At 38.9% G+C, this 13,297-nt stretch overlaps 1 protein-coding gene across 3 annotated transcripts in view; it reads left to right on the top strand.

Annotated features, from left to right (window-relative positions):
- LOC112156703 (nck-associated protein 5) overlaps positions 1–12,728 on the top strand; it is a 196,632-nt gene extending 183,904 nt beyond the window's left edge. For all 3 annotated transcript variants that reach the window (XM_024288992.2, XM_024288990.2, XM_024288993.2), the window contains one exon: positions 11,059–12,728. In XM_024288992.2, the coding sequence (XP_024144760.1) occupies positions 11,059–11,298 (240 nt within the window). In that variant the 3' untranslated portion in view covers positions 11,299–12,728. The remainder of the gene's footprint in view (positions 1–11,058) is intronic.
- Positions 12,729–13,297: the final 569 nt, after the last annotated feature.

The raw sequence follows: 13,297 nt of genomic DNA on the forward strand, positions 1-13,297 counted from the left end.
TTTTTTTTTTTTTTTTTTTTTACCTATAGTTGCTTTTAGACGTACTAGATAGTTTCTGGTTGCCACCAGATACTATCCAGTGCCCACCAGGTAGCATCCGGTGTCCACAAGATAGTATCCGGTGCCCAAATTATAGTATAAAGTGCCAACAAGATAGCATTCAGTTCCCAAATTATAGTATAAGGTGCCTACCAGATAGTATCCAGTGCCCACCAGGTAGCATCCGGTGTCCACAAGATAGTATCCGGTGTCCACATTATAGTATAAAGTGCCAACAAGATAGTATTCAGTTCCCAAATTATAGTATAAAGTACCAACAAGATAGTATTCAGTTCCCAAATTATAGTATAAGGTGCCCACCAGATAGTATCCAGTGCCAACCCGGTAGCATCCGGTGCCCATAAGACAGTATCCGGTACCCAAATTATAGTATAAGGGGCCCACAACATAGTACTCAGTGCCCAAATTATTGTATAAGGTGCCCACTGGATAGTATTCAGTGCCCACCAGTTATTGTCCAGTGCCCACCAGTTAGTATCTGGTGCGCACAAGAAACCAGTACTATGTTATTTTACCTCCAGTTTCAGGTGCACACCAGTTAGTTTTTGATACCCACGAAATGGTATCCTTTGCTCACCAGATAGTTTCCGGTTTCCACCACACAGTATCCAGTCCCTACCAGATAGTATCTGGTGCGCACAAGAACCAGTTCTATTTTTTTGTCTTTTAGTTTCTGGTGCACACCAGTTAGTTTCTGCTCCCCACCAGATAGTATCCAGTGCCTGTCAAATAGTATCCGGTGCGCACAAGAAAGAAGTATTTTTTTCCCATCTTGTTTGTGATGCACACCAGTTATTTTCTGCTCCCTACATGATACTATCTGGTGGGCATAAGAAACCAGTACTAATTATTTTGTCCCTTTTGGGGCTCCGTAAAATGTCTTTTTTTGGTCATAAAAACCACAAAACATTATTGTTTGATATTTGCCGTTTTAGATGTGAAAGTTTTGCATGAATCTAACTGATTTTATGTGCAATAATAGTCAAATGTTAACTAACTTTTAAGAAGCTTTTGGGGAAAAAAATATGAAAATACAAACATAAAGTTTAGACCAAATATCCAATAAGACATTTTAGAAACTGAGCTTTCTAATTCTAATAATACTGAATTATTAGCAGAGGTCTGAAAAAGTCAACCTGATTTATTTTACAAACCTCTGCAAAGAGATTCCAGTTTCAAAGTCAACTTCCCCTCTCGGCCGGTTCCTGAGGCGTAAACTAATTCACTCAGGTTTCCTTTTGCTGCGGCTGACAATGTTTTACTCTCTAAGGTTTTCCATTCCGCCCTCGGAATTGTTTGCAGATTTTCATAGAAAAAGCTGCCTAATTGCTTTCGATCGCCCCGGCCTCTGGTGTCAGCGGGTATTTGCCTACAAGTATTTAACGCAGCTGAATGACAAATGAGGATCAGAGACCATGAAATGGCCTTCAGCTTTCCGCGGGACCGCCAGGCTCTCCTCACTTACGCAGCACCTGCACCTCCCCCGCCCTCCCCCCATGCAGCGGCGGTCCTGACACAAAAATCCATATCGTGGAAGAAAAAGCACTGAGTCAACACAAGTTTGAAAAAACAATCTTGGACGAGGAGCAGGGAGAACATCTAAATTTATGGGTTTTTTTACCTCCAAATTTCTTTTAAATTTCCAAACTAATTACTATAAATATATATTTATATAATGTATATTCACCAAATGTATACCCACTCTTTTTTTGGCTTTAACTTTAGTGTTTAAGATGTAAGCAAATGTAGTTTTTATTTATTTATGTTTGTAGAAAAACAATCTATAGTCATTAGATTTTAGATTTTTTAGATTAGATTTTATTTATTTACACTTATACAACATATTGCAGAAAAAGAAGGATAAATAATACATAAAAAAGTAGGTCCACTAAGAGGCAAAAGACCCGTGTGGGCTTATATTAGAGCCTCTACATTATAAAACGTTAAATTAACATTAATTACACAATTTTATACATTCACTATTGTATACTTTACACATCTTAAAAAATACAACAAAAATATTTCAGTTTCATAATACAATCAGGGATTGCTTTAAACTTTTTTTAAAAGAAGTGTTTGATAGGCCATTCATAATTAAAGACAGATTTGAGAAATTTAAATATCATTATTTTGTTTCAAATGCTATATTTGACCTTTTTTACTTTATTCTAATAAAACTTAACTTTCTTGTGTCTATACGGGCCACAGTTTGGGGACCCCTGGTCTAGAGTACTCTTTAAAAGTTTGAGGACTAAAATCCAATTGAGTAGTATCTCTATCAAGTATTACAATCTACTGCAAAGCTGCCTTTACTTTGATAGTTTGTCGCCCGTCTTTCTGTCTCACTTACCTTATTGCTTGATATAGAACAAATACCTCTTTATAAAGATTCGTAATTATTACAATACATTTTTTGTTACACATTCAATAATCAAAATTGATGGTAGATATTTCTTGCGAGAAAAGCAATCTTGGAAATATACTTCACGTCATCTAGACAAAAAACAAGTAATAAGAGATACTTTCAGCCGTTACCATGACAACAGTGTATTAAGTAGTTTGACTCTTGCAAAATATATATATATATATATTCTAGCCTTTAACACTGGAGCTGTTGCTGGTGACAACTAGATAGCACACACTCTTTGACATATCATAAATCTTCAACCGATTACATTATTGGAGGGAATCAACCGATTCTGACAAAGATAAAAACGGCTTTCCTCTGCGACTGAATTAGCATACTTTTTGATTGCCTTGGCTCTTCACTAATGGGGAGTATTGGTGGCGCAGTGGTTAATGCTCTTGCCTCACAGCAGGAAGACCCCTGGTTCAAGTCCCAGTTGGGGGACCTGCAACAGAACCACCAATGGGGGACCTTTCTGTGTGGAATTTGCATGTTGTCCCCGTGGTTTTTTCCAGGGTACCGGTACCCTAACACGGTACCCTCACCCTATCCAGGTCTGCGTTTGCATCTGGAACTGGTACTAATCCGCGTCCGACACTAGTAATGATCCACGTCTGGTACCAGGTTGAGGTTAGGGGTAGGGTATCATGTGGGCCGGGGACTCCGGCTTCCTCCCACCATCCAAAAACATGCTTTATAGTTAATTAGTTAATTGTCCCTGGGTGTGAATGCGAGTTTGTATGGGTGTGTGATTGTGGCTCTGTGACAAACTGGCGAGGTGTCCAGGGTATACCCAACCCTACAAGTGGCCAGGCTTGGTTCTTTGTTCCTTGTACCCCAAAAGGGACAAAACGGGTTTTGAAAATGAATTGATTCTGTGAAGTGTTGCATATCAGTGTGAGACTGAAATCTTCTAGATTTGCATTAATTGCATCAACCGTTGAAGAGTTGCGGTATTTGTATGACAACACTGGAGAACAAGCTTCAGTGTAAAAAGGTTTAATCGAAAAAAAAAAAAACAAGATTAAAGCTTAACCAAACTCTAAATCAACTTTGACGAAATAATAAGACTTGTTTAATTCTTGAAGATATAGTCAAAAACCGACTGTGTGCTGCTCCCTACAGGTTGAATCAAAGTATTACTGTTGCATTTTGTGATTGGTCAAACTATTTAAGTCTTACGTAAAGGTCTGTAGTTCCAGTAATGATAACAGTCCTGTTCCTAAAAGCCCCACCCCTCTCATTGGATTTTCAAATTTCAGTGTGGGCGGAGTCAACCTCCAACTTCTCTGTTTGGTTACCCTTTAAAGTCCCAATAATTGATTGAATTGATTGCGCACCTATTGGACAGTTCACACCTCTGTGTCAATAAATTTGAATAGTGGACACCTCATCTTATCTGTAATTAGTACATTGAAATTTACAACAAATTTACATCTCTTTTTTCTCCATATTCATTGCATGGGTTTGGTAGCATTGCTGCAGTGAACGATAGTCGAGTGTAAATCTGTCTAAGCTCCGAGGTCGGTTTGATGCCTCCGCTGAGGCAGAAACTGAGTTTCAGCAAACACTTGTTTCATGAAAGTTTAACTGTGGAAGCTTCGGCGCTCTTTTTGTTTATTTTTATTGATATCCCAGCAGAGATGTTGAACATCGAACGTCGTCATGCAGCAAAGCGGCGAGCGGCGTTAGCTGCCATGCAAGAAACAAAACCACGACCGGCAAAGCTGCCTGTCGTTTAATTGGATGTGGACGGGTAGTCAGCATGCCCGCCGCCGCTTTTAGAGTATGTTTGAGGAGTTTTTGTTTAGAGTGTTTCTCAGTAAAATCTGTTCAAATGATTTAACAAGTTTCTGATTGCCGTGAAACTTTTCAAAAGTGAGTCGTGATGCGAGTTGAAACGGGCCAAAAGGTGGTTTAATTTGGACAATAACCTCATTCCGTAGCTGTGAACCGCCCGTAATGATGGATGAATGCTGCTGAACCCATTTACCCCGCATTATTCTTCTAAAAAAGACAATCTATCCGAGCGCCGTCACCTCCCTCACCCCTTGGCCGTGGACTCCAGTACCTGCGCCGCCGCCGCCTCTCCTTTGTTACGGCTCCGGTGAAGTTTGGTGGCTGGACGGCGGCCCGTGTCAGCGCGCGGTGACTGGAGCGCCTTTAATAACCTTTCACAAACACTCAGGAGAGTGATGTAAAGCTCGCCGGCTCCCATCAGAGCCCTCACAGCCGGCTCTGGCCTCCCATTCATCATCCTGACAGCACCTGACAGCCTCGCTAACGGCAGCCCCCGCCCTCTTCCCTCCTATCCTCCCCTTCCCGGCCTCTCGCTCTCCCGTGTGTCTTTCCTCGTCTTACTTTCAGTTTTGCCTCCTTCTATTTCGGTACGACTCTTTTTGCTCCCTCCCGGATGTCTTGTTTCTTAGCCGCCGGCTTTTGTTTTATTTCTGTTCTTGGCGAGCGAGACCGAGGCACATATCGGAAAAGGCTTCGAGGGCTGGAGCCGGGAGAATTTTCCCAAAGTTTCCGTGGCCTTGTTCCAAACAGTCATTACTCCCTCGGCTATATTTACTCCAAAATGATGACAAGGCGACATTTCGGTGGACGTGCCAGTGGGAAAACACCATCTTTAGAATTCAAAATACTATTCTGCAGCTTTGTCATTGACTAATACCCCATAAACAAAAGAGGAGCAGCTGTTTTACTTCCTAATCATTGGCGGAAAAGACAATTTGCACAAGAAAGTTGTGTTTTTGTTCAGTTACTAATGGCTACTAACAGAAATGTTTCAGGTTTAACCCAAGTCCTGTTGAGGGTAATTTAAAAATCCAAAGAACTAACCACCGGATCAGTTCATCAAGAAATCCCCGTGGCTTAAAAACTATACTTTCAGTATAAAGTAAGTAAACTTAAGTGTTTGGTAAATGTTCAATCCTGAAACAGCCCAATTAAACTTGATCCAACAACCGTCAGGGTTGTTTGTACCAAATATTTTGCCATTTTGGGGGCGGCCGCGGTCAACCTGTGATTGGACGACACATTCTCATTCCCAAGTCGTCCCATATTGACATATGGTTAAGGACCCCTCCGAAATGGACATTCTGGGTGTCCCCAACTTGTTGTTTTTTAATCAAGGCTCCCCAAACTCTGAACCTCGAACCAGTACCAGTCTGGTATCGGGACATGGACCAGACAGGCATCAGTATCTGTTCCGGATGCAGTACCAGACATTGAATGGGCTAGGGTCGAGGTACCAGTTTAGGGCTCCGGTACTGGCTGCATCCTGAGGTTTGGTCCACATCTGGTATCATGTTCAACAAATCGATCGAACCCCTGATTTAATAGGAACAGCCATAAAATTTTAAAACATGTCACCTTAGTCATGCGCCAATTTGTGACAACTTAGCAGAGGTGGGTAGTAATTTGTGACATTTACTCCGTTACATTTACTTAAGTAACTTTTTGGGTAAATTGTACTCGTGAGAGTTGTCAAAATACGGATTACTTTTTACTTTTACTCAATACACTAGGCCTCTTGCTGCTAGTTAGAGTTCCTTTTGACTGGAATAAATCAAAATAATCTAAAATAATCCTGTGGCAGAGAAACTTCCCCCGGCTTCATACCGTCATGTGACTCCTTGTGACCAATCATATGAAGCCAGATAGTCACATGACTGTACACCGATTTTAGGTGTACCCTAAAAATGTGAAAAAAGCCGAAATTAGCCAAAACAGGCAAAATTTAACTATAATTTTTAGCTAAACTCCAAAACACCCTAAAATATGGTTTTAGAAAAAAGCCTAAATTAGCCAAAACCGCTAGCATTTAAATATTAGCTAAACTCCAAAATGGCCCAAAAAAACAAAATCGTAGTAAATGCCGAAATAGTCCAAAAAGTTAGAATGCCAATTTTAAAAAAATTAAAAAACGCAATTTTTTAAACATAATTATGAATAATAAAAAAGGCAGGAATTTTATTCCAAAATAAATTTACTGAAACCTTAAATGACTTTTAACATTTTACTCTCCATAAAAATATACTTTTTCAAACAATTATGTTTAAAAAAAAACGCAAGATAACATCGGCCCATTAATAACAATAAAATAAAATGATCTGGAGGGCCGGATATAATTACCCGGAGGGCCGGATGCGGCATAAGTTATTTACATAATCAGCGTCAATCACCTGAGAAAATTAACACATATCATATCACTGGTATGCAACAGATTATTAAGCTAAAGTATTGCATACCAGCACAATGTCGCTTTGACAGAATCTTCTACAATTGCATCAATTCCATCAACGGTTGAAGAGTTACCGAAGTCGAAAGACTGCAAACAATGAAGCTACAGCTCTGGTGGAAAAGGGTCACAGCTTCCTACAACCCTAAACCACTCACATTACCGGTCTCTATAAGGACCTAAAAAATTAACAAGGCTATTTTATGTTTTAAAATGTCATTTCAAACTCCCAAACAAATTCGTACAAGCACAGGGACTTTTTTTTTGTCCCCTTAAAACCGTGGAGCCATAAAATGTTTATAGCAGCACTGATGTGGCATAAAAGTGGCTGCAAACAGCGACGCGTAGGCGTCGAATAAAAAGCCGGCAATCTGCATTCAACACCTGTGTTCAGTTTGGGCTGTACCGACCGGTGGCGTGAGTCACACGTCAACTCTGAGCGTCTGCACGTCTTTGAATGTGGCCAAAATTAATTCCTTCATTGTCGAATCAAAAATAAAATAAATATTCAAAAAAGAACTACATCAAAACGGAACATGAATTTATCGTCTTTTTCCTGATGCAAATAGAGGCTCAACAAATCAAATCTATCCCCTGGAAGCAGCTGCCTGGCTCTTATTGTGCAATAACAATAGGTTTAAACCCTCTGGGTTCAGAGGAGCTTTCATTCCAGGCTCGTAATAACAGAATCGTTTGCACCTGGGTTGGCAGGTGAATGCATTTGAAAGGCCGTGGGAGCAGAGAGCCAACAACACTTCGCCACGCGGACAACTTGTTCTTTAGCACTTTCAACTTTGTTTACTGTTTTTTCTTTTGTTCAGAATCAACTGCAACTCTGTTTGCTTAGTAAATATTTAGTTTTCACACCTTTTGAACTAAAAAGTCTGTTTGTATACGGTTGTGAGGAAGACAACTTTGATCATCTTTTGATCTATTTTCAAAGTTTTCCCAGTAAATTATTAAAAAAAAAAAATGTGTTGTTTTCTAGGACATAGTTTCTGCAGAGCGTCAGTAGTTCAATAGAAATTCGTCTATGAGTTGTAGGTTATTACAGTTTTTTTTAACATCACAAATATAATCTTTTTCAACCTGTATTTTTTGTTTTCTCCTGATTCCCAACAATTTAAAAAAAAAAAAACAATTCAAATGCAATATTAAGCTTAATGTTCTTAATATGTGTCCTCCATCTTCAAAGAAATGCCACAAAAACATGCTAAAATCCTCAAAAAATAAAAGCATTTTAATCAGAGTGGGTCTTTAAAGGGTTAATTTTGAGATTATGTTGCAAACTATGTTTATCTTTTTTCTATGAACACACTTTAATAAATAAAACTACTACAAACTATATCTTTGTGGTCGCTATATCTATTGATATATCTATATATATATATGTGTGTATTTATGTGTAAATATATGCACAACTGGAAACTTAAAAAAATATGAGTTGCTATGTATGTATATATATGTATATATATATATATATATATAGATAGATAGATAGATATTTAGCAACCTATATTTTTTTTACATTTCCAGTTGTTGTAACTGTACATGATTGATTGTTGGCTGATATAGTTATCTCCCCAAAAGCTTTAAAAAATCAGTATGTCAGCATTACAGCACAACTATTGATTTAATTACTTAAGTGATATTTAAACAGAAAAGCAAAAAGGCAGAAAAAATAAACTCTGAGCAAGAAAAAATACATAGAATTAGGCAAAAAATATAAAAGCAAAAGGGACTATAAAACTAGCCAAAAACTGAACCATAGGCCGTGACAGTGCCCCCTACCCCACTCCCAAAATAAAAACGTTGAACAAATGCTGTAGTTCATTTGGGCCAAACACTGATATAAAAGCAATTTAAATGTTTTAATTAAGTTTAAGCAATCAATGTACTTCTGGTAAATTTTGAAGTAGAGCAGTGTGAAGTCTATTAAGCCTACAATGTTCACACTAAACAAGCAGGGAAGGGCTTCTTCTTCTTCTTTTGCTACCATTTACTAGCGGATATCCGTTGTCTACTGTAGAGGTTTGGTGCGAAATGTCGAAGCGATGTAAAGCACACAAATTTTTCTCCAGGCGTTGTAATTCATAGCTCTGTTCCAATATATGAAAGACTTGGGGCGGAAACTGAATTCTTATGGCTTCTCTCTACCCCTACATTTAGCCCTTCAAACCGAGAGGATCTAGTAGAAGACTGGATGGTGCCTGAAAATCATTTGCCAGAAGCGGAAATTCCACAAGATTTCAGAGTTGTAGCCACTTTTATTAATAACATATTTTTTGTGTGTTCAGGGTTAGCTTAAAATGTGACAAAAGAGGGTAAATGCTTTGTTAAAGGAAAGCATTCAGATTTTAAAAACTGTTAAGACTTTTACATTAGAGCTTTAGCTCCAGAAAAATGTGTACGTTTGACCGCAGTTAGCTTGCGCTAACCCCTTTATGCGATCAACGTAAATTAGCTCTGTCACGTAGAAAAGCGGCTTTGCACCGAAATATAATTACTTTATATTACCCTGACAGAAACACCTGTCAAAACAAAAAAAAACATATCTTTTAGGGTTGTCGGCTATATTAGCCTTTTTCGACCATAAACAAGAGTATTTTTTGACCAAAATGTGTCTTGGACTTCCTTCCGGCTAAGGACTTTCAGCCACCATCTTTTCTGCCACCAGATCCCCCTACTGCAATCGGAGAGTTATGGGATAACAGTGTCTTTAAAGTCGGACGTCACTCCTGCTTAAAGACGTTATCAACAGTTGCCAATTAGCTATGCTAGCATGGAGCTGCTAGCGCTTGTAAATACATTACAACATTGATTTTATAACTTTAAAAAGGTTGTGCTAAAACTAAAAGTCATTACTTCAGGAGAGTTCTGCATCCTTAGCAGCAAGGGTTATCCCTTAAAAACGACTTTGGACAACCCTACCCGTTTAAATACCCCTACAACTGGCCCAATGAGGCAGATTTTCTTTGTGATATCGGGCTATATAAATACAATTGAAACAAACTGAACTGGAAGGGTAGGAAAATAATTAGGATTCTGCCTTGGTGTCATAGAATTCCATCTGGGGGGAAAAAAGTGGTTGGCACTGAATTAAAAGGAACACCATCCATATGTCTGTCAGGAGTTAGAGCTCTGACTTCCTTCTGGTCATTGGCAGGAGCAGTCTCCAAAGTTCTAACTCACTTGATTCCTATCAATGGTTTGCCAGATAGGAATCAAATATAAACCTGCTTCTACTTCACCAGCACACAGAACCTTGCTTTGTGCGAAGTATTGTTTTGTGCCACCCTGGCTGCATTACTGAGCGTTTCTATCTGGACCTGCTTTACCTCTATTTGCTTGCCACCTGCAGTGACCCTGACTACTCTACTCTCGTCTTGGATGCTCCCATGATTGTGATTGACCCGTGCCTGTCTGACCCTGATTTAGCTTTGTGGACTTTTACATGTGCTTAGTCTATCCCTATCGGTCACTATCAAATCCGAGTAACTGATTAGCAAAATTTAGTCTTTCAACGCATGTTCTATGGTTACTTTTTTGTATGTACCTGCAATTCATCGCCAGAAGTTTGGTTCCTCAGCTGCACCAAAGAAAAGTTGAATCCCCTTTACGGGTTTTGTTGATGCGACGCACCGCGCAGGTCCCTACTAAATTGCAGAGACTTGCACAATCCCCCCGGCGGCCTGCAGCTCCGCATACTTACCTCTGCAAAAAAAATACCTGATATCTCTTCAGGCTGGAACTGCAGAAACCGCGGTTGATGGCCTCTCAGGAGAGGTAATGCTGAAACCACAGCTTGTTAAAGTGCTGCTTGAGATGTACATTAGGACACTAATAAAGAAAAAGACTCTATATTTAGGTTTATGTTCCAGATCCCTCCGAGGACACGTTGGACATAGCGGTGGGTGGCATGTCGTAGCAGCAGCAGCTGCTTAATATGGGCTTTAGCGCCACCGTTGCCGCCTCTAATCACCACTCAGTTGCCTGAAGGAGAGCGCCCCGGAGATGCTAACAGGCTCAGTTTTGATGACACAATTTGAGACCCGCAATAACACTTGGCGGACCACGTCTTCCCACTAATCAATACCGAGATGAAACTACTCCCGCTAATTGAGGCGGCGTGACATTCCCCAGAGCTTCTAATTTTAATATGCAATCTATTCAGCAACTGAAACAATACATTACTCAGTGGTTATTATGAAAGAGAGACGCAAACACACAAGACATACACTACACATACTCTCAAGAGCTGTCGGCCTTATTGCTTTGCAGATCAAATAAACTTCTATTTGTCTCACTGTCTGACTTTTTTTTTTTTTTTTTTTCTCCCAAACAGAAAGAGATTCCCGTCAGTCCGAACCAGCCGGCCTCCCTGGACGTCTCCCTGGAATCCTTGAGCAAAATGACTCACCCCGCCGAGACGGGGAAGACCGCAGAGAGCTGCTGCAAGGTCAGCCGCTCCTCCTGCGCCTCCAGCTTCATGGGCAGGCCCGGGGCGGACCCCGCCGGCTCCCTCAGCGACTCGCTCTACGACAGCTTCTCCTCCTGCACCAGTCAGGGCTCCAACGACGTGTGAGGATGCCAACACGCGTTTGGAAAACCAGTAACCAAGGTGGTCCGCAGAGGCCACCCAGACCGTACAAGGTTACTTACCCACAATGCCCACTTTGGAAAATTGTTCTATGCTGGAAAAGTCTATATTTTTGGAACAATTACAAAAAAAGGGGGTTTCAAAGCCAAAACTAACAGTTTTATCCCTCCTTGTTGCATCTTGGATGAAATATGTTATATATTTTGGGTTCAAAAACTTCTATTTATACCATTAATTATGTGGACAAAATTAGCTACTTTCTACACTGTAAAAATTGAAACGTTGGATCAATTAAAAAAAAGCTCTGCAATATGTTGCATTTAAAATTATTTGGTCTATGGTTTACTAAACTCAAAAATGTAACTTGATAAAAACAGTTTTTAAATGTAACAACTTATAGAAATTTTGTCAGTTGATCCAACATTTCTCCTTTTACAGTGTATCTAAAAACGAACACAGAAGACGCCTTTAACATTTAACTATTTGGGAATAAAACATTTTTTCAAACTGTTAAAACCAATTAAAAAACAATTCTGGAGCTTCCTCCACCCCCCCTCCTACCTCGTCGTTCATGTACTGAGAAATATTCAAATATTATGCAGGTATCCTTGGTTTGTAGAAATGTAAATAACACGCCGGGTCAGCACGGATTTATGGTTTTCGCAAAAAGCACTTATCGGAGCCGAAGGCGCAACCAAAAGTCGGAAATGGGGGCGTGGCGGGACTGGAAAGCAATACACACACACTTTGTTTCCTTGACATTTTGGGTCAAAAATGCTTCCTATGATTGCACTCTAATAAATACTGTACAGGACTGTAAATAATAATAAAAAAATAATAATATTATTCAAACTGATCAGCAGAGGCAGCAAAGTTGCTGCTTGAAAACTCTCCATAGACATAAAAAGTTTTGGAAGTGTTGCTACAGTACTTTCCCGCCAAATAAAAATGCAGCAATAATGTCAGATTGCAGCTTTTCTGGTTCTTTTACATACAAGAAAAACGTAAATGCAAAATTCAGAAAGTCCGTAAATTTGTTTTTTGATAAATAAATACCTAAAACAACATATACCGACTAAGGCTATGTCCGAATTCCCTCACTACGCTGTAAAAAATTGAAATGTTGGATCAAATCATAAAGATTCTGTCATTTGTTACATTTTAAATTATTAATTTTCATCAAATTAAAGCTTTACTCAACTCAATTAAAATCATAAAAGGTCATTTTTTTTTAAATTGATCCAACATTTTAATTGTTTGCAGTGCAGTCACCTTATAGTGCGCTCGCCACTTTGTAGTGCTTTCCAAATCTACAATTCCAAAGTTGTAGAAATTTCCCAGAAGTCTTTGCAAAAAACTAGTATGCATCAATGCTCACTACATTAGCGAATATAGACCACAATGCATTGCATTGGATAATTTTTTGCAAAAGAAAAACATTTTAAATGTAATTTTTTAACGTTTTCATCATCAGCACACAATGGATTCATAAATAGACGTAAGATTTTCATATTGATTAGATTTTCACTTTGTGAAATCGGTGGCTTGTCATTTAAAAACAAAAAATAAAATAAAGTAGTGAGCATGCACTGTAAAAATTGAAACATTAGATCAATTTGTTTCTATTAAATTACACTTTTTGAGTTGGGTAAACCATCAACACAAATTTTTAATTTGATGAAGCCTAATAATTAATAAATATAGCAAATTATAGAGCTTTTGTTAATTGATTCAACGTTTCAATTTTTACAGTGTGGAGTCCGAATTACTTTTAAAATCCAGGGCAATAAATAATCCTGCACTATATAGTTTTTTATTTGTTAAAGGTTTGGGAGGGAATTCTGACATATGACACTTTTTAGTAAAATTTTATTTTTTTTTTTTAATTTTACGTGCATACAAAATGTTTGCAATTAAAAACCAGTTGAGGGGTCGTAAAACTGCCAAAAATTTAGATTTGCATTTGCTTCCTTAAGGAATCGCC

This window comes from Oryzias melastigma, linkage group LG2 (genome assembly GCF_002922805.2).
Source record: "Oryzias melastigma strain HK-1 linkage group LG2, ASM292280v2, whole genome shotgun sequence".
Taxonomy (NCBI): domain Eukaryota; kingdom Metazoa; phylum Chordata; class Actinopteri; order Beloniformes; family Adrianichthyidae; genus Oryzias; species Oryzias melastigma.